Here is a 25,280-nt window from a genome sequence, read left to right on the forward strand (position 1 = left end):
TGGTCTTCCAGACTTTGGTTTCAATCGAGGTACCATGTTCCTCCAAGTGGAAGTAACCTGATAGGACTTTCACGTTTTATTTAATATTCTGCTTTCCAGATAGGGTGAAAGATTAGAACAAATTTTCTCAAGAGTCCATACAGCAAGTTACTATGAGGCAAGTTAGGCTGATATGTGGAGGGGATGAGGGCTTCCTTGGAGCAGCCCACATCTTGTAACACTGATTCATAGAAGCCTGATTGTCTTGATCCCTCCTTCTAAGTTCAAAAGCTCCAGAAATCATCATCTAGCTCAGCAAAGCACATCATCAACAATCCTACTTCTAGAAAGCAAAGACTGAAATGCCAGGCACATAACCATCAATCAGGAAGCCAAGGTAAGCAAAGAAAGGGGAAGTGGGAAAGAATACAGAAGCTGGAGAATTGAAATGCTACCATGTCCAGGTGATATCTGTAAAAGACTATCAGACCTACGGAAAGAGTGATTTAAACCAGTAAAATGGCTTTTACTAGCCACCAACATTAATGCAAATGTGGGGTGGGGTAATGGCGGTGAAACCTAACCATTAACAGAAGGAAAGAGGAAACCCACATCTGGTATTCAGTAATATCAGATCAGTAGGGAGCACCTCTTGAGCTCTCATCCCTGCTGCATAGGACATGGCTAGCTGGTCCTCAGCTCAAGCATATCAATTAACTTCTTGATTTCCAAATCTCTAGGATAAGGTAAATGCAGCTGATATTTCAAAAGAAATTCAATGATATGAAAGCCTAAAAATCCTACTTTGTTTACTGAGGTGTTTTGTTTTGTTTTGTTTTTAAGAAAAATGTGAAATGCCAAAATAAAGGCCAAATCCATCTTTCTGGTTCACATCTTCAACCTTTTCTTCCTCCTCTTCCTCCTCCCCTTCCCTCTCTCCTCCCCATCCACCATATTCATCCAAACCCAAACACTAACAACAGCTCTTTTCTCCAAAGAGCTCAGCCTGTTGGAAAGAAAGTTTGGGCACTATCCATGCAGGTAAGAAGTAATCAGGATGACAAGGTGGGGAAAAAAGAACAGCAGCAAGTCAGAGTCCCATTGGCTTCTGCCTGTCCTGACTGGCAAAAGCAGAAAGCAAAGCCTCAAACCAGTTCTCTGACAGGGCCCAACGCCTCTGCAGCACCCCCTGTGTAATTACACACTTGAGTGACTGGACTCTGAAGAAAATTGAAGGCCTGAGCTCCGAACAGCTGCCATTTTCTCTCTCCATCACACCAGCGTGATTACTTGAGAAATGAACAGCCCCGGCTCAAAGCTACTCCAGAATTCTCAGAGGAAATATGGCTCCGTGTTCCAATAATGAGATTCTTAAGGCAAGCGTTACTTACAATCACTCCGCAAAAGGAGCGAGCCGAGCCCCTATATCTTACAAATTAGAATTTAAGAAACCCAGCGACAGTCTTGGACGATCATTACTCTTCTGCTGCTCCAAGGATTCTGGGCTTTGGTCTATTTTTAGTGCAGAAAACTGTTAAGTCCTTAAAAAGGTAATCATAATAAAATGAAAACTCACCATCATTACCTCCCTAAAAAGGCAAATACACCCCATTTTAGGTCCAAACTGAGATTCTTCCGCTCCCTCATTACCCTTTTCTACCAAAAAGTCCTATCCAAATGAGAATTGGCAATCCTTGTATTGAAATTAAAAACAAAAAAACAAAAAACACAACTGGTCAGATTTCTTGCTTCTTTTGACTGAGGAAAAAAAAATCAGCAAATTGCCATAGATAATAGCACTTCTTTGCCAAAACCTGTCACTTGCGGAAGTTGAAATATTATATACTGCTGATATATATATTTTTCCTTTCAAATGCATCTTCTGATTTCCCCACAATCTAGGGTAGCAAAGGTAAATGAACTCTTCCTGTAATTACATATTTTTAAAAAAGTGGTTATTCTAAACAAATGTCATATCCTTGAGAGTTAACCAGCTACACAGATACAAAGCTGTGGTGCTGCTATTAACCAGAAGCATGAGCTAGTTTCCCTTTATTCTGAACTATGCAATAAAAAACAGCAGTGATGATTTATGTTTTTTTTCCTCTCCAAGAAGAAATGATAGAATTAAGGTACCAAGAGTGCCAATTCCACAAAGGGACAAGAGAAGAATCTAGGAGTAAAAAGGTACCTCAGTCCCCAAAAAAGACCAACAGGCCACAGCCAGTCAGCTATTCACGGGGTGGGGGACTCTAAGAATAATTCTATTGATCTCCAATTCCTAGAACTAACTCAACCGGAAGAATCTAGGGATGAAGGACTTAAAATCATCTTTAAAAATCTGTAAGTCCACAGAACTTCTACCCACGGTCAAATGTGCATTAATCCTAATCACATTTACTAGTCTCACCTCTATTTCCCACTGTCTAATTCTCATATTATGAGGTTATGGGGACAAAACATGTATCCACTACCAGTACAAGAATCTGAGCTGAGAGTTTCCACATAAGTAAAAGAGAAAGAGACCAAAGAAGATGCAGAATAAATTTAAATTTCTTTGGTGGAGATCATCCCTGGGTGGCTCAGCAGTTTAGCACCTGCCTTCAGCCCAGGGCGTGGTCCTGGAGTCCCGAGATCGAGTCACGCATCGGGCTCCCTGCATGGAGCCAGCTTCTCCCTCTGCCTGTGTGTGTCTCTTTCTCTCTCTCTGTCTCTCATGAATAAATAAATAAGGGGATCCCTGGGTGGCTCAGTGGTTTAGCACCCGCCTTCGCCCAGGGTGTGATCCTGGGGACCCGGGATCGAGTTCCACATCGGGCTCCCTGCATGGAGCCTGCTTCTCCCTCTGCCTGTGTCTTTGCCTCTCTCTCTCTCTCTCTCTCTGTCTCTCATGAATAAACAAAATCTTTTTAAAAAATTAAATGTCTTTGGTGGAAAGGGCAGTACTTTTCTCACGTTGCTTTTTGTTCTTAAGTTTTGGGACATAGCCATTGCTGATATTCATGGAATAAACAAGAGTTATTATGACAAAGTACACTGGCTAGATAAGACTAAATTTTAAAACTACTGTCATGAGTGACAGCAGGACTGGGGAAGCACAAGGCATCTCTAAGCAGAGTCAAGGGGTCTGAGTTCCTGTGCATGGCTGCATACACAATAGCCAGAATAATCCTTTCCTAGCTGGAGCAAGTTCCTTCAGGTCAAAGACAGAGGTAGATGTCAGAAACTGTTCACCTATAACCCAAGCCTCCCCCAAATTACAAAAGACAAGGAACTTTTCTTTTCCTCTGACCACAGAACCTCAGAAGGAGAAATGCTTCCTTATTATCATCAACCATCCTTACAAGTTCTGGAAAATGATACTCACAATAAGCATTGTGACCAGAAGATTCTTCTTGGTTACTTGAGCATGAGAGAAGATATAGTTCAGTACAGTGTTCATGTCACTCTTGTTCTCTTCTCGAAGGGCAAACACACATTTGTCATAGTGACCTGCAAGCAGCAAAATGAACTGGTCTTCATCCACGGACAAATGTTCAGTTGCATGCTATTTGCTTGTTTTTTTAATGTCTATGATTCACCTGATAAGCAGTGAAAGGAAACATCTTAAGAATTTTCTTGGATGGTTTTGTACAGAATTGACAGTGAGGTTTAGTAAAAGAAACGCTAGACTAAGAGTCAAGCAATCTGGTCTAAGGCCTGGGCTCAAAGCCTAGCTCTGTTACCAATTTCCTATGGGCTTCTTGGCAAATTGTTTTACCTCTCTGAGCCTCATTTTCATCTCTCCCCCAAAAAAGGGTGGAGGGAAAGTATGTCTTAGAGACTGGGAGGTTGGTGGTAATTCCAACCTCTCACTCTTACTCTAAAACTCTCTCATTTAGCTTCCTGGAATGATTTCCTTAGCAGAGAGGGTTCTGTTGCTTAAAAAGAAATGTCAAAATAAATAAATTAATTAATTAATTAAATTAAATAAATAAATAAATAAATGAAAAGATATGTCAATACCATTAAACTCGATGATCTTTAAAGTCTGTCCCAGCTTGAGATTCTGTTTCATGTCTGACTCACTGAAAATGTTTCACCCTAACTCTGAGAACAGTTTTAACTCAAAAATAAAACCGTACAAACTTATCAATATCTACAAGAGGCTACTATCTCTGAAATCAACATTTTGCCCTATAGATCCATGAAACAGCTAAGCAATGCCTAGGCTTCCAAATCCAAACTAAGGCACAGATCAAGGAGATCCTTGCATTAAGTCAAAATATCCGTAGGAAAAGTACAGTTATGCATATTTTCACTGACCCTTCATAAGGCCACCAGGGGCAGGTTAGTTCTGGCAAGGAAAGTTATGCTTTGTGACAGAAGCATAAACTACAGGTTTACTGTACTCATATCTACCATGGGATATAATATTCAGTTCTTTAGAAAACAGCTTACCAGAGAATTAAATTTCCAAGGAAAAGAGAATTAGTGTTTGAATAGTCTCAAAGTCAGAATTTTATGAAATCATGAAAATACTAAAGGATTATCACCTCAGTTCAGATTCTATATTAAATTACAAACTAGAACAGTTTGACTGGATTACCATGGATACCTAGACTACTGAGTACATTCAATCAGGGTAACTCAGCTCTGTTTTAAATATTGGAGATTGACATAAGATTTTTTTTTTTCAAAATGAAACTAAATACATTTGAATAACAGTGGGCTACAATATTTAAGAGCTGACAATTTCATACAAGACCCATTTAGAACAAAACAGAAGGTGTCTGGAAAGTGGTTGTTTATAAAAATTCATACTTTTCCAACCAAGACTTAGCTTTGAAGATACAACAGAAATACATCGTGGTAAAGAGAATTACTAGAACCAGGAGAAATAAAAAGACTATTTATCCAGAAACAGCAGAGACAATAAGCAGAAAGAAAGCAATGATACCAACTGTTCTCTTTTTAAAAACTTTATTGTGAAATATACATACAGAAGAATAAATCAAACCCAGGTAACTACCATCTATCTTAGAACATATTTTTTTTTATCTTAGAACATTTTTAATTATCTTTGAGGGATCCTCTGTGCTCCCCTTATAAACAGCTACTAAGCTGAAATTTATGTTACTTGTTCTTTTGCTTTTCTTTACATTTATCCTATTTATCTCTTAACAAAATTCATCTTTTAGTTCATATATACAACTTGGTTCATCTACTTTCACTGCTGTATAGTAATTCATTTTAGGAATATACTAGAATTCAATTATCTATTCCACTTGTGTATATTCGAATTGTTTCTGGTCTTTTTTGCTATTATGAACAATGCTATCATGAATAGGCCTGTGTACGTCTCCTTATATGTAATGGTTTCTCTAGAGTCTATTATTTAAGAATAAAATTGCTAGGTTGAAGAGTATTTAAAAAGTTTATTAGGTCTGACAAACGTTTCCAAAGTGGTTTGCACTTTGGAAATTTGCACTGTCACTTACAAAAGCAGTGTTAGATGATCTGACTTTTTAATTTTGCCAAACTCATTTATGCTCCTCACATTTTTCTAATTACTAATGAGCTTGAATATCTTTTCACAAATGTGTGGATCATTTGTATTTTCACTTTTGTGAATTATCTTTTGCTAATTTTTCTATGAGGCTGTCTTTTACTTATTTACTAACATCCTTTGTTAGGTGCAGGCTTTATAAATACCTTCTCCTACTTTATGGCTTATATTTTCAGTCTCTTTTCTTCTTTTCATGAATAGAAGCTCTTAAGTGGGATCAACTTAATCAAGCTTTTCCTGTATAGTTTGTACTTTGTTTGTCTTCTATGACAAAATCTTCCCTACCTTGAGGTCATAAAGCTATTCTCCTACAAATTTAGTAGTTTTGCCTTTTTTAAAACATGTTTAAGTCCTTTAATTCACTAGGAATTGATCTCTATTTATATGGTTTAAGGAAGGGATCCAACTTCTTTTTTTGGCTTTGCAAATACATAAAAGCCATTGTAGTAGTATCATTTACTGAAAAGTCTATCCTTTCCTCATGATCTATAATGCCTGCTGTGTTACAATGTAAATTTTCATTTATACATGGGATCAGTTTCTAGGCTATGTTCCATTAGTCTATTAATCTGTCCTTACACTAATATCACAATCTCTTCATTAATACAGCTTTATATTAAACCTTAATATTTAAAAAAAAGAAAAAAAAGAAAGAAAAAAAAAAACCTTGATATTTGATTGAACAAATCCCTCCACCTTGTATTTCTTTAAAAGTATCCTGGTTATTTATTTTTTTTAAGATTTTATTTATTTATTCATAGACACACAGAGAGAGGCAGAGACACAGGCAGAAGGAGAGGGAGAAGCAGGCTCCATGCAGGGAGCCCGACGCGGGACTCGATCCCAGATCTCCAGGATCACACCCCAGGCTGCAGGCGGCTCCAAACCGCTGCGCCACCGGGGCTGCCCAAGTATCCTGGTTATTGTCAGACTTTTTTTTTTCATGTAAATTTTAGAATTAGCTTGACAAATTCCATGGATATTTCCTAGCAGGATTTTTACTGGGACATCAATGACTCTATGGATGAATCCAGGAAGAATCAATACTTTGCAAGTATATACTCCAATCTAAGACTACGATATTTAGAACTTTATTTACTTTTTAATTTTCTTCAAAAGAGGCTTGCATATTTTTCGTTAAGACTTATTCCTTAGGGATCCCTGGGTGGCGCAGCGGTTTGGCGCCTGCCTTTGGCCCAGGGCGCGATCCTGGAGACCTGGGATCGAGTCCCACATCAGGCTCCCGGTGCATGGAGCCTGCTTCTCCCTCTGCCTGTGTCTCTGCCTCTCTCTCTCTGTGACTATCATAAATAAATAATAAAAAAAAATTAAAAAAAAAAAAAAGACTTATTCTTAGTATTCCATATTTTGGGTTGCTATTTTCAATGGCCTATTTTTCTAAACTGCTTTTCTAAACAATTATTGTACTATAAAGATATACAGAATTCAAACATATATTGGATCCTGTATATTGACTTTTGCATTCAACAACTGTGTTAGACTTTAATTCTAATAACAAACAGAGATTTTTTTAGGTTTTCCAGATATGCATCATATCTAATAGTGGCATATTTATTTCCTTATTCCTTTCCAGTCCTCATACCTTTTAATTCTTTTTATCTTACTGCACCAGCTAAGACATCCAGTATGATGCTAAATAGAAGCAGTGAGAGCAGGTGCCCTTGTCTTATTCCTACCTTAAAGGGAATGCCCTTAACAATGCTTTCAATTTTACCATTATGCATGAAGTATCCTATAGATTTTTTTTTTCCTATAGATTTTTTTTGTGGGAGATCTTTACATGTTTAAAGAAGTTCTACTGTATTCTTCATTTGCCAAGAGTTTATTTATCATGAATGAATATTAAATTTTGTCAAATGTTTTTCCCCCATATCTTTAGATGACCATGGTTAGATGACCATGGTTCTTCCTCTTTGAATCTAGATGATAAATTACCTTAGTTGGTTTTTCCACTATTAATCAAATTTGCATTAGTGGGATAAAGACAATTTGGCGTGATGTATTATTTTATACATTGCTGAATTGTTTGATCATTTTTACTTCAGTATTTTTGCTGGTTATGAGTGGCTGCCATCCTTTAAAAGATGCAAAAGAAAGCAAAACATGTAAGAAAATATGAAGTAGTATTTCAAATTCTTTGATGTTTCATCGCCACCTTGTGGCAAGAAGCAATATCAGCAGTATGTAGCTTTTAAAATCCTACCTAGCTAGAGGTGTTACACATTTAGAGACTTCATACATCATTTAATGAAGCTCTTCAGAGAAAGCCAGGGATAAATTCCACCTAAATGATACACCGAAAAGTACTGGAAAATCTGAGCCTTTTTCAGATGCCTGTGGTTCAATCCTTGGATTAGCTGCCAAGAGGCAAGCTCTTCAGATAGTCTTTCAATTTCAGCCTGGTCATGACTCAACCAACTCTCACTAAAACCAAGGTCAAGAAGATATCAACAGGGAATACCATGCTAGAAAAATTATCTCACTTCTTTCCCAGAAGCACACTGGATTCACCATCTCATCAAGCTGTGTTTTGTTGTTCTTTCTTTAGCATTAGTAGGATATAGAGGTTTAGTTTTTAAGGAACTGGTGAGAGGAGGAAGAGTTTGTTCATGGCAGGAGTTAGTGACAAGAAGAACTGACTCAGGTGCTGCACAGTCCTACAGGGAACCTTTCTCAGAAATGGAAGAGGCTTACCATTCTGGAACTGTGTCTCTACTCGCAGGTACTGCCGCAGCAGATCCATCACCACAGCCTTCATGTGGCCTCGGATGCCACTTCGGTACCTAGGCAAGCAGAAAAAGTCTCTACTGAAAAACCTGACAGGCTAACACTATTAAGTAACAGTCTATTTAAATAATAAGCCCAGAGCCCAACTTTACTTTCTAGATTTTCTACTGAACTGCTTTCCCTCAGAATTTTAGGGCAGGGCAGGGGCCAGCCTAAAACCAACTAACTGGATCAACTTAAATTATAAGCTTAAGGAATCTGCCTACAGACAAGATTTTTTTTTTTTTAATTAAAAGAGAGAAGAAAAAAGGAGGACAAAACAAACCCAAAACCACTTGATAGCCCTACCTAACAGTACCCTGGTTCAGTTCCCACTGCTAAATAGAAATGATCACTATACTCCTGAAATGGCTAAGGGATATCTGAAAAATTTATGTGCATCTCAAAGTTGAAAATGTTCTGTGAATGTTCCTTCAGTCCAATAGTTGGCTCCTTATGTTAAGAAGAATGAATGCCATACTCAGGCCTGTGCCAGAAGAAAAATTAGAGGAGTTTCATCAAAATTGTAAGAAAAAAGAAAGCAATGAAATTTCTGTGCCTTAATAATCGACAGAAAGATGTAGAATAGAAAGAAGTCATCAAAAATATTTTAGCTTACAATTCTAAGATATTTAGAAGATATAAGGTATTTTCTAAGATACAAGTGTTTTCTAATTCCTCTGGTCAAACCTGAGGTAAATCTCTTGGTGACTACTTAGAAGAAAAGAATCTTTCTTCCAGAGTTACACATAACTACCTCTGTACCAGCTGGACAATGCTCTGAGTGTTCATGAAGAAGACTTCCCGCTCAGATTTCCGGTTCAACGTAGCTGCATGGCTATCTAGGATGTTGGCAATCTAAAGAAGAAAAAAGAAAAAAATGAGACCCAAAGTATTAGCCTGTGCTGCACCACTAGAATACTAGTATTCTAGTATACTTATAACATGGTAACTTTCATCTTTCACATGTTGGAAGCAGTTGGAAGTTACTGTGGATAGTTTAGAGGCTTGTGTTAAACAAGTAAGCAACTTTTATTTCTTTTCACCCTTTCCCAAATGAACTCATGAATGTATCACAAAAGCTACCATCCTACCAGGGGCCCTTGACAGGCAGGATATGCTTATGGTCAAGGGCCAAACTTTACTCTCTACCTGCCTAGCTCAACTCCCTACATGTAAATCACAGGCAAAGGGTAAGCATGCTCCTGGGGTAGTAAAGAAGTCGTTGCTAATAAAACTGCAAATATTCCCCTATTTTAAATTCACAAAATTCCTCTAATTAGGGCACAGGCCCAAGAATAAACCTCTATGAGGTACATGGCCAATAGGTTTTCCTCATAACTACAAAAACTTTACATTTCACATATAGTATTACTTCTGTTTTGGGGCTTATATTCTGAGACACTTATAAAGGGTACAATGTCCAAGACTGTGAAAGCACAATATCCAGATAGAAGATCCAAACAGGAAGGAATCCTACAACATAAACTTCAGAGAATGCCAGTGTCGCTCTATAAATACCTGCTGGCTGGGAAACTGACAGAGGACTGATGTGATATTGCTGGCATACTGGGCCATTTCCTTCTTGATAGACTTCTCCACATTGGGGGGAATACGGCCAGAGACACTGGTCATGATATCTTGTAATTCTAGGAGAGGTAACGAGGGGTCTCTGAGGGTCTTCATCAACCGCTCTACCCAGTCTTTTACCTGAGAAAATAAAATAAGATCCAGACAAAATTAACACAATCCCCCAAATGAAGTGATATATCTGAATTCAGTACCATACAGTATTTACTGTGATACTGTAATATAGGCATCTAACACTGCCCTTATTCTCTAGTTTTAAATCCCACTTAAATGTGGTCAGTAACACAGGTAAGAACCACGGATTTAAAGACTTCAAATCCCATAAATAAAGGGGAGTTTTGGGCCAAACAGCTTTCTTTCCCTCCCTCTAAAGAAATCCTTATGTGACTTTTAAACTATCTTGGGAGGGCAGCCCAGGTGGCTCAGCGATTTAGCGCTGCCTTCAGGCCAAGGCATGATCCTGGAGACCTGGGATCGAGTCCCACATCGGGCTCCCTGCATGGAGCCTGCTTCTCCCTCTGCCTGTGTCTCTGCCTCTCTCTCTCTCTCTCTCTCTCTCTCTCTGTCTCTCATGAATAAATGAAATCTTTAAAAAAAAAAATAAATAAATAAAATAAACTATCTTGGAGAACAGGTACCCTATCTGTACATCCTTTCCCCAAGAGAAGAGATTCATACCCTGCTGCTAAAAAAAGGATCTGGAAGGCAGTATCCATTCATTACGTTGACCAGATTATCCAGGACATAGTGGAACACTCGATGGAGCTTCTCGCCTCTGAGTGCAGTGCTCTGGATCCGTGGCAGACTACCTGTGTGAAGCTCAGCCTGTCAACCCCAATGAGAGATCAAGTCATCCACTACCTTCTATTCAGGTGACACACACACCACTGCAACTTAGATTCATCATTCAAAATCAAGACATCTCTTTCATTCCCAGCTACAAGGCGAGAAGTCAGTGGAGGAAGCATCATGAGGAAATCACAGAATCTTACTATCATAGTAATTCTTACCAAGTCTAGTTCCAGAACACTATAGGCACAAATACAAGGAATGAGATCAAGGGGAAGAAACTTAAGAAAAAAACCGGCAAACTAACCATTGGAATCATCTGCCCCTCCAGACTGCTCCTGCCATGTAATCAGCTCTTGGAGAGCAATATTTAAAAATACCTTCCTACTCACCTGTTGGACCTTGCTGGGGTTGTCCAACTGCATTTTGGCTATTACACAGCCAGGGTCAAGAGCGGCTCCAGGCCGTTTGACATAATGGATACAGCCAGACTCTGCAGCTGTTAAGGTCATTACCATCTTCATCACCTATAATGAAAAATCAAATTAGACTTTACCTTTTCTTTACACGGATGATTTTAAAAGGCTAGTTTTTTTCCCCTCAACATCTAAGTCACACTATCTCTAATTCAATCCAGAAAGATGTGAAACCTAAAACCTCCAAGAGAGTACAAGGAAGGCAATTAGAAAATCTCTCAGGATCCAGCTTTAGGGATGACAGCCACTGACATTTCCTGTTTCTAATGTTTAAACTAATTTTTCCATAGTTTGTGTTTTACTTTTTAATGCTTAGAACTGACGAACAATTTAGCCTGCAGATCTAGGTGCTCGGCCTAGAGCACTTAAGATTCCCACACCAAAACCTGAGGGTCAGTTTTCACTCCTCTTTCTCCTTTATCCACCAATTACCAAGCCCAGCCAAGTACCTCTTCTAAACCTCTTTCAGAAATATTACTCTCTTGTCATCTCTTTCGCTTAAGCCCTCATCATATCTGGCCTAGGGTACTTGAAACACCTCCAAAAGAATTCCCTACACGCTCTACATTGCCAATGAGGTCACTAAATACAATCATTCTAGAGCCCAAATCTCATTGTATCACTCTTCTGTACAAAATCCTTCAGTGACTCCTCACTGCCTCCAGGACAGTTTCAGTATCTTAGTACGTCTTGTGAGGTGCTTCATGATCTGAGGTTCTGATTACTTATTCAGCATCTTTGTTGGCCAATTCCCATTAACTCTTAGTCTGTTCTCAAACACTACGAATATGTGCTTGCAGCTCCTGAAATATACTATACTCTCCTTCTTCTGTGCCTTTGTACACGCTGTTCTTCTCTTTAAACATTCACACTGCCCTTCTTCCCCCCGGGTATATTACTATCTATCTTCCAAAAGTAAGATCAAAGTCCTCTCTCTATCAAGAGCCCTACCCTACTGTCCACCACATCCACCAGCTGCACTCCAATCTGAGTTAGGTGGCCCCCTGCACTCTGCACTTAGCTCTCTCAGGAGTCATATTTCATCACTTGTCCACCTATCCTATTTGTTTCCTAAAGAACCATCAGTAAAGAACTTAGCATGATTCCTGGCATGTAGCAAGCGCTGTTGCCAGTATCTGTCTTTGGAGGAAGAGTTCCTCACCTGTCAAAGAAAAACTTTAAGCTTTTTGTTTTTAAAACTGTACTCATAAGCCAATAAAAGCAACTAATGCTAATGCTCTTCACTTTCTATCTTCTATTTCTTTTCTGTTACTCTTCAATCCTATTCCATCTCAGCAGACCCTTTTCCTACTTTGCCTCCCATGCCCCAAGAGCCCCGTCACCACCCTGACCTCAATTTCAGCATAGCACTGGCCAGCAAACACATGGCCTCCATCCTCCACAATGTACTGGATTAACTTCCCAGCAGAAGGTGAGCGTAACACTGAAGGGTCATTTTCCTTCTCAAACACACAGGTCTTATTGCCAATTGTGATACGATATCTAGGAGAGAAGTAGGAATATGTAAGCCAATAAAGTACCTTGGGTTGTAAAATAGAAGGGTAAAATGATGTCAATCATAAACAAAACAAAAACACAACACACACTCCCCTTGTCAAAACTGGAAACTTTGTTCTATATACACACAGACACACAGAACACTCACTCCACCTTTGTTGACAATGCAAATAACCAAGACTTCCTTCAGTAAGAGTCGGATTAAATAAATTATAGTACATCTATACAGTGGAATACTGTATGATCTTTAAAAAAGAATAGACATCTCTACTTAAAAAAACAAACATGAAAATGATGATGATATAATACCTAAAATTACCTGAACCCTTACTATGTCCCAAGCAATGTTCTAAGCACTTTATACGTGTTAGTTTCACTGTCACAATAACATTGAATGACATAATCTATGTTAAAGAAAAAGTACAGAACAGTATCTAAAGGTTTTTATTTGTGAATGTACTCACAAGAAAAACACAGTATGTACATATCTATAAATAGTATTTATATATAAAATTTCTGTAAAAACAAACTGTTAAGAGTGGTTGCTTAAAAAAAGGGAACTTATTTTTCATTGTGGCAGAGAGACAATGTTTTTAACTGTAAACATTTGTGCTCTTGAGATTTTTAAGTAAATGTACTATTCTTATTACTTAAAAAATACCCTTTTGGGGTATTTTATGACCTTAAAAGAGCCCAAGAACTAGCGACTGATGAAAGATGGACACAATGACCAGCAAGTGGACCTCACAAAGCTCCCTTACCTATCCACTTCTTCCTTCATGTATGTGGTGTAACTGCTGCCATCATAGGACAGGAGTAACCCTCCATCACTGAGCCGATGCACATCTACTTCTACGCATGAACCATTCATGATCACCACATAGGAGTTGGGGGACTGCCGAGTCACCTGCAGAGAATGAAAACCAGAAGGGACAAGTCAGTGTGTCCCTTCCAGGTGCAGCCCCAGAAAAAGTTTCAGTACCCCAAAGATATAGGTAAGAAAGATCTCTCAAAGAAGGTGCTCTTCGCATCAGTGTCTTGTGGGCATGGCTCAGTCCTACTGCAAGCTAACAGGGTGATTTTAAATCTTCTCCCTAGTCTGGTTATTCTTCAATGTGACATAGAAGAACACTAAAACATTTTCACAGAATCGTCAAATACTGCTTCAGGCAGTATTAATTTCATTAATACCCTGCCCTGTAGTAAAACAAACATTTCCTTCATCTCTTGACCTGAAGAAAGCATGCTAACAAAAAAAGACAAAAAAGTAAGGTGTAGTCTTCAGTGGGTTCGGCATACCTTAAGTACATATTTGACTCCCCCATAGATAAGTTCAACATCTACTGTATTCAGAAGTGTATGAGCAGGAAGGACTTGACCCCTGAAAGAACAACAATGTGAGTCACATTAACTTCTAGAAAGTTCCAGAAGTTTATAAGGAAATCTCAAAGGTTTTATACACACACACACACACACACACACACACACACACACACACACATATGTATATATATAGTGCTTCCTGGAATATCAAGACTGGAAATAACCTAAAGGAACATCAGTAAAGAACTGATACATGAATTATGAAAAAGCCCCAGAATGAAATATTATACAGTCATTAAAAAGAAAGACGAAGATTTTTATGTATGTATTTTTTACTTATTGATAATCTTTATACCCAACATGACGCTTGAAGTCACAACCCCAAGATCAAGAGTTGCATGCTCTACCAACTGGGCCAGCCAGTCACCCTGAAAGATGAAGGCTTTTATGTACTAATATGAACTACTCTCCAAAATGTACTGTTAAGTGAAAAAAGCAAGCAAAATTGTGAACAGTTTCAGAGTATGCTAGCAACTGTGTTTTTTAAAAACTAAGGAGTGGGAAGAAATAAATATTATGTGTACATGCTTATATAAACTTACAATATGTCTTGATGGTTACTGAAGAAACTGGCAACATGGGTTGACTATAGGAAAAAAAAATTAGGTGGTCAAAGAATAGAGGTAAAAGGAAATTTTTCACTACTGTTCTGGGCCTTGTGAACTTTGAACCATGTGAATATATTACTTGTTATTAGAAATAGATAAAATTAAAACTTGAGTACCTGGGTGGCTCAGTGGTTGCGTGTCTGCCTTTGGCTCAGGTCGTGATCCTGGGGTCCTGGGATTGAGTCTAGCATCGGGCTCCCTGTGGGGAGCCTGCTTCTCCCTCTGCCTATGTCTCTGCCTCTCTGTGTGTCTCTCATGAATAAATAAATAAAACCTTTAAAAATTAATTAGTTAATTAATTAAATTAAAACCAAAAAAAAAAGAGAGAAATGCCCCTGTAAAATCAACCCTCAAATACTGCTATCAGCTGGGACTTCATTTGGGGTAGTCAAAGAAAAAAAAAAAAGACACTAGGCCATGGCTGAATTCAGGTGAAAAGGAAGGACTTGCCAAGGACAGAAACAATATCAAGAAAGACTTTTGACAAGAGAAAGAGGGAATGATGAGGCAAGTGAGGCAAGATGTTAAAAACTGGTGAATCTGGGCATAGAATAAATAGAAGTTGTTTGTACTATTCATGCCACTCTTCTTTATTTTTTTTTTTAAGATTTTATTTATTTATTCATGATAGACACAGAGAGATAGGCAGAGACACAGACACAGGCAGAGGGAGAAGCAGGCTCCATGCACCGGGAGCCCGATGTGGGATTCGATCCTGGGTCTCCAGGATCGCGCCCTGGGCCAAAGGCAGGCGCCAAACCGCTGCGCCACCCAGGGATCCCCCCGTCACTCTTCTTTAAATCAAATTATTTCCAAATATAAATTTTATAAATAAATTTAAAAATAACTAACATTTAAAAGATGGAGGGGAAGCTTGCATAGGAGATTACGCATGACACAGTTGTACACTACTAGGGAAGTCATTTAATTAGGTTAGAGACTGCATGTTGAGGGACAGATGTAAATAAAACTGGACTGGTAAAAAGGGACCAAAGTATTCAGGGAGTTGAAAGTCACTCTGGGGGATTAAAACTTAACACACAAGGGTAATGTGAGCTGCTGATGGTTTTAGTGCAGGAAAGCAACACAATGAAAGATATTTATCTTGAACAACTGTAATCTCAGTTCAATTTTTTAAATTTTGTTTCTTCCTTTCAGACACCTTAAAAGAAAGCTGATATAAGTCTAACAGCACAGAAGGAAATAAAGTGCCTGTGATTAAAGTGCTTTAAAATGATTAGCCCCTTGGACCGTTCCTCCAGGGACTCAAAGGCAAGGCTTAGTCTCCAGAACCAGAGTTAGAAATTACTTTAGCCCCATATAGTCTAATCCTCTACTTGCAAGACTCATGAGGTCATCTTGAATATCAGCCTCAATTATGAATTTCTGAAAGGTGTTGCAGGTAATATATGAAATATCCAGGGTTTGATGCTAGAGAGAAACACCAGATATTCATCACCACGGTGGGTTTAGAGAGATTTTATGCTTGTACAGGAGAGAATGCTTACTTTAGCTGCAACTGTTTTTAAAAAACAACCCTTTCTGGGGCACCTGGGTGGCTCAGTCAGTTGAGCATCCAACTCTTGGTTTTGGTTCAGGTCATGATCTCAGGGTCATGAGATCGAGCTCCACAGTGGGCTGGCTGTGCTCAGCGGGGAGTCTGCTTAAGATTCTCTCCCTCTCCCTCTGTTCCCCCTGCTTGCTATTTCTCTCTCTAAAATAAATAAGTAGGGAGGAGGGCGGGGGGTGGGGGTGAATGGGTGACGGGCACAGAGGGGGACACTTGACGGGATGAGCACTGGGTGTTATTCTGTATGTTGGTAAATTGAACACCAATAAAAATTAATTTATAAAAAATAAATAAATAAATAAATAAATAAAATAAAATAAATAAGTAAATCTTAAAAACAAAAACAAAAAATCTCCCATTATCTTTTCTCTCCCCTGCCTCCACAGTGACTGAATAACAAGTAGCACTCACAAGCTGCCAGGAATAGAGAGAAAAATAAATGGATCTTTGAACCAGTACTACTGGTTAGCTTGCCTAAAGAAACAAAGCTTACCTTTCTAAAGAATGAAGGAAGTTAGAGATGCTATTCCGTAGGCTCACATCTGCCACATGGAGAGCCCCACAAACAACTCCCAACATGGTGTCAGGTCGCTCTGCCTGAAAGAAAAAGAGGACAGATCAAAAGCATGGTCACTTGGCACCACGGCTCCTCAATTTAAATCAGGTCCAAATTTCCTCTGAAGAAACAGCTAGCACTGAGAACCTCCATCCTTACTGCTCAGCTCATAGATAAAAACACATTTACTTTTAGAATTTGAATAGAGGTAAGGGTGCCTGGGTGGTGCAATTGGTTAAAGTGTCCAAATCTCGGTTTCAGCTCAGGTTGTGATCTCAGGGTCACAAGATCAAGCCCTACGCTGGGCTCCGTGCTCAGTGCAAAGTCTGCTTGAGATTCTCTCTCCCTCTCTCTGCCTCTCCCACTTGTGTTCTCTCTCTCTCTCTCCAATGAATGAATAAATGTTTAAAAGAAAAAAAAAAGAATCTGAATAGAGATGAAAGATACCTTTCTCTCTATTCTCCCTAAGATTTCCACTGAAACAATCAAAGAGGAGCTCAAAAACAAGATTTTGTTGTAAGTAAATTATCTACTGATAATCTCAAAGAAAAATGGTATATAATCAAACTTTGGACCTTTGGATAATTTAGATGAATCTGATGATTTTTATACAAAATCTTATTAAGAAAAGCCCAGTGATTCAGGAACAAGGGGGAACTACTGATTTAAATGAGACCCCTCTCGGGACGCCTGGGTGGCTCAGCGGTTGAGCATCTGCCTTCAGCTCAGGGCGGGATACCAAGATTCCGGATCAAGTCCCGCATCGAGCTTCTTACATGAAGCCTGCTTCTCCCTCTGCCCGTGTGTGTCTCTCATGAAATAAATAAAATCTTTTAAAATAAAACATAAAAAGAAATTAATAAATGAGGCCCCTCTCATCAGCATCTGGTAGACCGGTGTAAAAGTTGGTAACTCTGAAGCTGACTTAACATCGAATGGGGACAAAAGTATTTCAATCCCTGGATGCCTCTCTTCAAATACACTCCAGAAAGTAATACTAGAACCCATAAAATGACCAGGTAAACACGGGCACAAGAACTCTACGGTACTAAAATTACACAGACTCCTAGGTTTTTCCCAGCAGATCAAGCATCAGTTACAGTAGAATCAAATACATTTTGTCTAGTGACATGGACTGGTCACACCACAAGCCCATAAAAACCCAGTCCCAAAGCTGTTTGCAAGTGGGGAGATATGCACCTGTACTTTCTCTGCTATCAGTCTGTCCAGCCAGCCGGTGTCAATTCTATTCAACTGAAAGCTTTCAGTCTCCAACAATTTGATGAGGTACTCAACTGTGGTTCGAAAGTCACCCCGAATAGACAGCTCCTTCAAAGCCACCACCATGTTTCTGGGAGAGGAAGAGAAGCAGATCTGTTTCAGCAGTGAACAGCCTCATGTTTTTCAATCATTTTAAAAACTGTTTTAATCCTTTGGAGTCTTAGGAGTGAAGGAAGAGCCAGCTCTCCAAACAAGTCATGGTGCACACACAGGTGTGCTCATCCATGTGCACTCCAGACAAGAGAATCTGGAAGTCAGTATACTTAGGAGTTCTTACTGATAGTACCATATACGAGCATCAGCAAGTCACAGATATTTCGTTATGTGGAGTCCGGGACAAATTATGCGCAAACCACTCCCAGTTTTCACATACCAGGTTTCCATCATTCCTGGCTAACTAGGATTAGGACATAATTTTCCCCTCCTTACACTTTATTTTATTAAAGCATATTTTACAAGTAATAAAATATATTTAAGTATACTGTTTGATACATTGTGACAAGTGTTAATGCCTTAATTAGGCTCCCATTCAATGAAGCAACTGGCTTGGTACAGTCAGGTACCCTACACATGAGAGTATTTTTTTTAAGATGCATTTTAGACATCTTTGGAAGGAACTGCTCATTATTTTTATTATTTCCCAATTAAGTGTAAAATGATCTAATATTAACAAAATTTCAAATACTATGAGTTTTTTCCTGTGTATTTCTGCCCAGTGTCTATCTTGCACAGGGCAGGTCCTTACTTCCACAAATATTTAATTAGACACCTCACAGACTTAAGACACATACTAGACTCGTAAGGGAGACATAACAGAGATATAATAACCACTTTCAAAATATACAGAATATCATAAATGTGAGTAGTGATAGAAGCAAAGTGCTGGAGTAGTTTTAGGAAGGTAGGAAATCCACCTCCCGATGGGTTCATGAAGAATGTGGAATCTGACATGGGATAAAGTCTAGGTAGGATTATGACCGTGACAGGAATATCATTCTAATGATACAGGCATTCCCTCAGCCTAGAGCATTATTCTGTTTCCCACCTCCACTCCCCTTTCCATACCCTCCTGGCCTGGCTTATTCATATATGCTTCTCAGCTGCTAGTCTAGATGTCACTTTCTCATGGGAAACCTTCCCTGAGCCTCTCTAGACTGAGTCAGCAGACTCAGCTATGTGTTCCTGTAACACATTTACATAACCCCACTATCTCAGACAGCACTTGCTATATGGATTTTCTTCACTTATAGTCCATTAAGACAGACTCTATTTGGTCCTCATTATATTGCCATTACCAACAGATATTAAAAAAAATCTGATGAGTGTAGCAAAAGAAAGAATAGACAGAGGAAACAGTGAGGACAAAGGGAAAGACGGACAAAACCATGGGTTGTGTTCAGGGACATTATGATTGAAGCAGAGGATATGAGGACAGGAACCAGTGGCAGAGCCATTTATGAACAAATATTGACTAAGCACATACTATGTTGGGGGAATACAGCAGCAACAAGGCAGACATGGTCCTGTTCTTGTATTATCTGGATTATCATCTATGGGAAATAATGCTGAAAATGGGGATTGAGGTTATTCTGGAGGACAAGAATGTGGACACCAAGCTAAAGAACATAGATCTAATGTTATACAGAAAGAAAAAACAAACTGAGTTGAAGAATGAATTTCTGGCATGCTGTCAAGAAGCAAGCTTATTGAGACACCTGGGTGGCTCAGCAGTTTAGTGCATGCCTTCAGCTCAGGTCGTGATCCCAGGGTCCTGGAATCAAGTCCTACATCAGGCTCCCACATTCCTGCTTCTCCCTCTGCCTGTGTCTCTGCCTCTCTCTCTGTGTAGCTCATGAATAAATAAATAAAATCTTAAAAAAAAAAGAAGTAAGCTTATTATGGAGACCATGTTTTTTTTTTTTTTTTAAAGATTTTTATTCATGAGAGAGAGAATGCACACTCACCTGTGTGCAAGCGTGAGGGGCAGGGAAGATCAGAGGGAGAGAGAGAGAGAGCGAAGGGGAAAGAATCTTAAGCAGACTCCCCATTGAGTGCAGTGCCTGATATGGGACTTGATTTCACTACCCTGAGATCATGACCTGAGCTGAAACCAAGTCGGACATTCAACCAACTGAGCCACCCAGGAGCCCGAGACCATATTTTTAATATCCTAAAAGTTAACCTAGTTAGCTTTACACTATAGAGGAACATACAGATCAGGTAAGGACGTAAGGAACAAGGCTTCTGAACCAGATTATAGGACATGGCCTATAGAAAATACTCAGTAGTCACCCTAATCAGGACTGGACACCTAAATACCAACAGAGGCCCCTCTGGGAATGTAAGTGAGTGAGGCAGAATGAGTGGGGACTGGATGAATGAGAGAGTTCATGTTTCCTCTAAAAGCAGCAGCCACACAAAGCTTCAGTTAACTTTTGCCAAGTAGAATATAAAACCAGTATATTGGCATTATCATTCCACTTTTTTTTTTATAAATTAATTTTTATTGGTGTTCAATTTACCAACATACAGAATAACACCCAGTGCTCATCCCGTCAAGTGTCCCCCTCTGTGCCCGTCACCCATTCACCCCCACCCCCCGCCCTCCTCCCCTTCCACCACCCCTAGTTCATTTCCCAGAGTTAGAAGTCTTTATGTTCTGTGTCCCTTTCTGATCTAATAGTGAAGGGGAATATAAGGGAAGGGAGAAGAAATGTGTGGGAGATATCATTCCACTTTTAAGGAAAGCAGAAATCCATATATCTATTTCAGTCTCCCAATTTTTAAAAAATTAACACTCTGCAAGACAATCAAAACACATCTTGGCTGTGACTAGCTGGAAAGCCACAGATTTGCATGCTCTAATGTAAGCTTTCTCTTCCTTTGCTTTGGCAAAGCAGGATATGGCTGCAAAAGAAAAGGGCAACTTTATAGCAGATAGCTTTTCTGGTAGCATTGCTTTAATTCTGAAAAACTTTACTTATGGTTTTGAATAAATGGGAAGAACAGTAGAGGACAAAATAGAGAAAAATTAGGAGTTCCATACTACTAAATACATTATTAAAAAATCAACATTATAAATAAATAGCTGTTGAAAACACAGGCTCTGTGTACAGTTCAAAGGTCAAAGAAATGGTTATAAATGCTTGATAAAAGAAACAATTAAAAAGTAGGAAGTACTAGTTCTTTTTTTTTTACTAGTTCAATTTTTGATAAATATTCTAAAATATCTTTAGTGTAAAATTACCTCCTAGAGCCCTACTTTTCGGGCAAACAAAACTGCTTTTAATATTTTATATTTAATTAATAAGATAAATAATAAAATAAAATTAATGATCAATGCTTATGTTTAATAGAATATTAAGACATGATACAGCAGTTATATGTGTACAAGCTGGGTGTATATTTCATAGCACATTGAAGACTCTTATGTAAACAATGTGGACAGTTCCCTTATGTCATGTTTTTTCATGTAACAATCAGTTTAACTTTATTATTTTAAATGGCTGTAGGACATTTACAGCCAAACCTTTATTCTGATGACAAATAGCAGATCTTATGTATGATTTTATATGGTGCCCAGCTCTTCATCAAGAATCTATCTCCTCGATGGGAACTCAAGTGCACATTGACACTAGGCTCAACAAAGCTGACTGGCCCAAAGGAATAAGGAATGTTCCATACCATATCTGTGTGTGGTTGTCCAAAAGACATTGGATGAAGATTCACCAAATGAGCTCCATATATTTTAACCTATGTATTTGTCACAACTTTCAAAAATCTACAATTAATGTGGATAAGAACTAGCCACTGATTGTCAAATAAAGGTATAAAACTGCAAAAAAAAAAAAAAAGAATCTATCTCCTCCCCAAAACAATACTGTTTCTATGGAAAAATGCGATTTCTTTAAAACAATCCATTTTATACATTTATCAAAAATACTTGGAAGTAAAAATACTTGAAAAGATTCAGAACAAACAAAAAATCATCTGCCAAACACTGCATATTTAACACAACATGAATGCAAGTACAATTGAAGATATATTTCTTCCAAAACATTGTCCCTATCAGTACTTTTGTAGCAGAGAAATGATTCCCATTCTCAAGCTCATGCTTTCACTGAAGATTAGCACAAAACTTTTTTAATGCAATCAAATGTTATTATACTCACGAAATTGCTTCCTCTCTGTTTTCTCCCCAGGAGAAGCAATGACCAAACTGAGAATCAGCAAATTCATGAAGGCCCCCTGCAGCAGCAACACTGAAATAACCCCAAACATTCTTATTGCTACGGAAATTCAGTTCCTGAACTGTTCCTGAGCTGGGCTTAAAACCCTGTTAGGAAAGGAAAAAAAAAAAAAAAAACCTGTTAGAGAATAAAGAATATGAGAAATTATATTTCCTAGGAAGAGAACATTTATATATTCATTGTTTAGGCTGTGTATTAATCACATATGAAAGCAGAAATGATGCACAAAAATCAGAAAGGCTCAAGAGCCAACATTCAGTGCTACAGATTCAATGACGACTCTATAATGACTAACGTTGAATTAAATGGCCAACAGAGCAATGATCACTTATTTGTCTGCTCTGAGGAGACTTCTATAAATTTCCCTCTCCAGAAGAAGTCCCAAGATATTTCAGAAGTAGGCCTTCAGATACCATGTTAATATTAAAGTTCACAAGAAAAAAAAAAGTGTAAACCTTTTAAGTGATGGGTTACCTCATCTGGATTTTCACTAGTGATCCGAGCGGCAATAACATGGCCCCTTGGGCAAGGAACGTGAGCAGAATTTTCAAAATCAATGGGAGCATCACCCCAGGGAGATACCCCATACATCATACGAATATCCTTGATTCTGTACAGAGGGATCCCCATGGCGATCTAAAAGGAAAAACATCACTTATTTTTCATGGGTACCTTCCTTAAAATGTGGAGGATATCAAATTACCTACAAGACTTTTCATTTTAGTAGCCACCACCTAAAACATTCTATTTCTACTATAGCCTATATTCTACAATAATTGAGTAAGTAACCCTAAGTTATAGTTCTATTGACATTTCTCCATTAAGGGAGCAGAATTAAAATATATAAGGGAGGAGTCAGTGTAAATGGCTATCCAAGAAGTCCAGACAGCTAAAAAGTCCTAACTATGTCATAATTATTTCATAATTATTCCCACAAACCATGAAGAAAGTAAATAAATTTTTTGTATTCAATGGAACCCAGAAAGAGCTCCCAATGTGGGCAAAGAACATGTTAGATACAAATAATATCAAACCTCATTATTAGCCATCACTGCCTCCCATAACATTTGTTTCCTGGGTGAAATGGAGAAAATAAGATTGATAACTAGCACTTTAAACATTACAACAATAAACATGTGCTGCCACAGTCTTGCCAGGAAAAACTTCGACCACCATTCTGATGTGGAATTGCTTCAATTCAGGACACAAGTAAAAAGGAGTAGACGACAGTTACAAAGTTGTGAGGTATTTTACAAATGAATTATTATTTTTTTAAAGATTTATTCATGAAAGACACAGAGAGAAAGGCAGAGACATAGACAGAGGGAGAAGCAGGCTCCTCGCAGGGAGCTTAATGTGGGCCTTGATCCCTGGACCTGGGATCATGCCTGGAGCCAAAGGCAGATGCTCAACCACTGAGCTACCCAGGCGTCCCTAAAATTGAATTAGTTGAATAACGTATATTATTTTAAAAATTTCTTTCTAAGATAGGATAGTTGCTATCATACGTGTCTGGTTAAAAAAATATGATAGTATTACTAGATTTGTACCACATCAGGAAAAGCAACCTACACATCATGACCCATACAGCACGAGATGAACATTAGATGAGACTCAGATAGGAGGAGGAGTTTTCTCTTATCAGATACTGGTTAAACCCGTTTCTCAGGCATCTCGGACATTTGGAACTTCTGCAGGCAACTCTCTTAGCCAAGATCAGGGTAACTCACCTGGAGTTGTGCTGCAGGGAGGTTGACATCAGCCACCATCTCTGTACAAGGGTGTTCCACCTGTAGCCGAGGGTTCAGTTCCAGAAAGTAGAAGCTTCCATCCTGGCTGTAGAGGTATTCCACAGTCCCAGCACTCACATAACCAACCATTTTGGCAAGTTTCACAGCACACTTGAAGAAAGATAAATCAACATAAGTATCCCACCGTGACCAGCTGATGGACCACTATAGTTTCTCCCTCTCTCCCAACACAAGTATCCACCATTTATAAGAGCCACTGAAGGCTTTTAGACACTTAAGAGTAAATTTCACCTTCCCTGATTACTACACAAGGCCCCTAAGACATGGACAGCAAACTCAATCCAGATCTAGGGGAAAACTGTTTCTCACTTGGGATCACAAGCAACCTTACCCTCTCAGGTATAAGTGTATGCAGGCAAAAAAACACGCTGTGGCAGACTACTCAGCATGCCCTGGTTTTAGTATTCCTAGTAATCTTCCTAGGAACATGGCTATCCAACTAGAGACTAGATTTTCTAACCTCTCGTATAGCTAGTGACTCAGTTTTGGCATATGTAATGTCAGCATTACTGAATAATATGCATAAGCCCTGAATCAGGTTTTGGAAAGGCAACTACTTATCCTCTATTCCTAGATTTTCCCTTTCTGTGCCCTGGAACACAGTCACAATAGTTCAAACCAGTTTCTACCATGCAGATGAGAACATACTAGAATGGTAGAACAAAACAGAAAGAACCTGAATTGCCAGATGGCCTCAAAAAGCAGAACTGTCCTATCAACCCTGGAGAGCTCACCTCAGATTATGATGGGAAGGAAAGATAAACTTCTATCTCATCTGAGGTCATTTTATTTTTTTGGATCTCTTTATTAAACCGCTTACCCTGTATATTCATTAATACAGAAATTATACAATTCAAGTAGGATGCTATTATTTTAAAAACTTAAAAATGGGATGCTAGCTTAGCAACAGTGTAGTGAGTAGCAAGGAAACAAATACTTCAAACTGAAAAGGTTGTAACCTCATTGTTTGACATAACAAATCATTTAGGGGCACCTGGGTGGCTTAGTTGGTTAAGTGTCTGCCTTTGGCTCATGTCATGATCCCAGAGTCCTGAGATCAAGCCCCTCATCGGGATCCCTACTCAGTGGGGAGTTTGCTTCTCCTTCTCCCTCTGCCCCTCCCCCTGCTCATGC

At 38.8% G+C, this 25,280-nt stretch overlaps 1 protein-coding gene across 7 annotated transcripts in view; it reads right to left on the minus strand.

The window, feature by feature from the left end:
* ACACA (acetyl-CoA carboxylase alpha) overlaps positions 1-25,280 on the minus strand; it is a 289,228-nt gene that overhangs the window by 146,191 nt on the left and 117,757 nt on the right. For all 7 annotated transcript variants that reach the window (XM_055322849.1, XM_055322873.1, XM_055322865.1 and 4 more), the window contains 14 exons: positions 24,066-24,236; positions 22,810-22,971; positions 22,258-22,421; positions 18,005-18,155; positions 16,742-16,845; positions 13,987-14,068; positions 13,449-13,594; positions 12,522-12,672; positions 11,086-11,220; positions 10,583-10,729; positions 9,836-10,024; positions 9,072-9,172; positions 8,243-8,331; positions 3,347-3,471 (listed from right to left, as the gene is read on the minus strand). In XM_055322849.1, the coding sequence (XP_055178824.1) occupies positions 3,347-3,471; positions 8,243-8,331; positions 9,072-9,172; positions 9,836-10,024; positions 10,583-10,729; positions 11,086-11,220; positions 12,522-12,672; positions 13,449-13,594; positions 13,987-14,068; positions 16,742-16,845; positions 18,005-18,155; positions 22,258-22,421; positions 22,810-22,971; positions 24,066-24,236 (1,917 nt within the window). The remainder of the gene's footprint in view (positions 1-3,346; positions 3,472-8,242; positions 8,332-9,071; positions 9,173-9,835; positions 10,025-10,582; positions 10,730-11,085; positions 11,221-12,521; positions 12,673-13,448; positions 13,595-13,986; positions 14,069-16,741; positions 16,846-18,004; positions 18,156-22,257; positions 22,422-22,809; positions 22,972-24,065; positions 24,237-25,280) is intronic.

Source organism: Nyctereutes procyonoides, unplaced genomic scaffold (assembly GCF_905146905.1).
Source record: "Nyctereutes procyonoides isolate TBG_1078 unplaced genomic scaffold, NYPRO_anot_genome, whole genome shotgun sequence".
NCBI classification, from domain to species: Eukaryota; Metazoa; Chordata; class Mammalia; order Carnivora; family Canidae; genus Nyctereutes; species Nyctereutes procyonoides.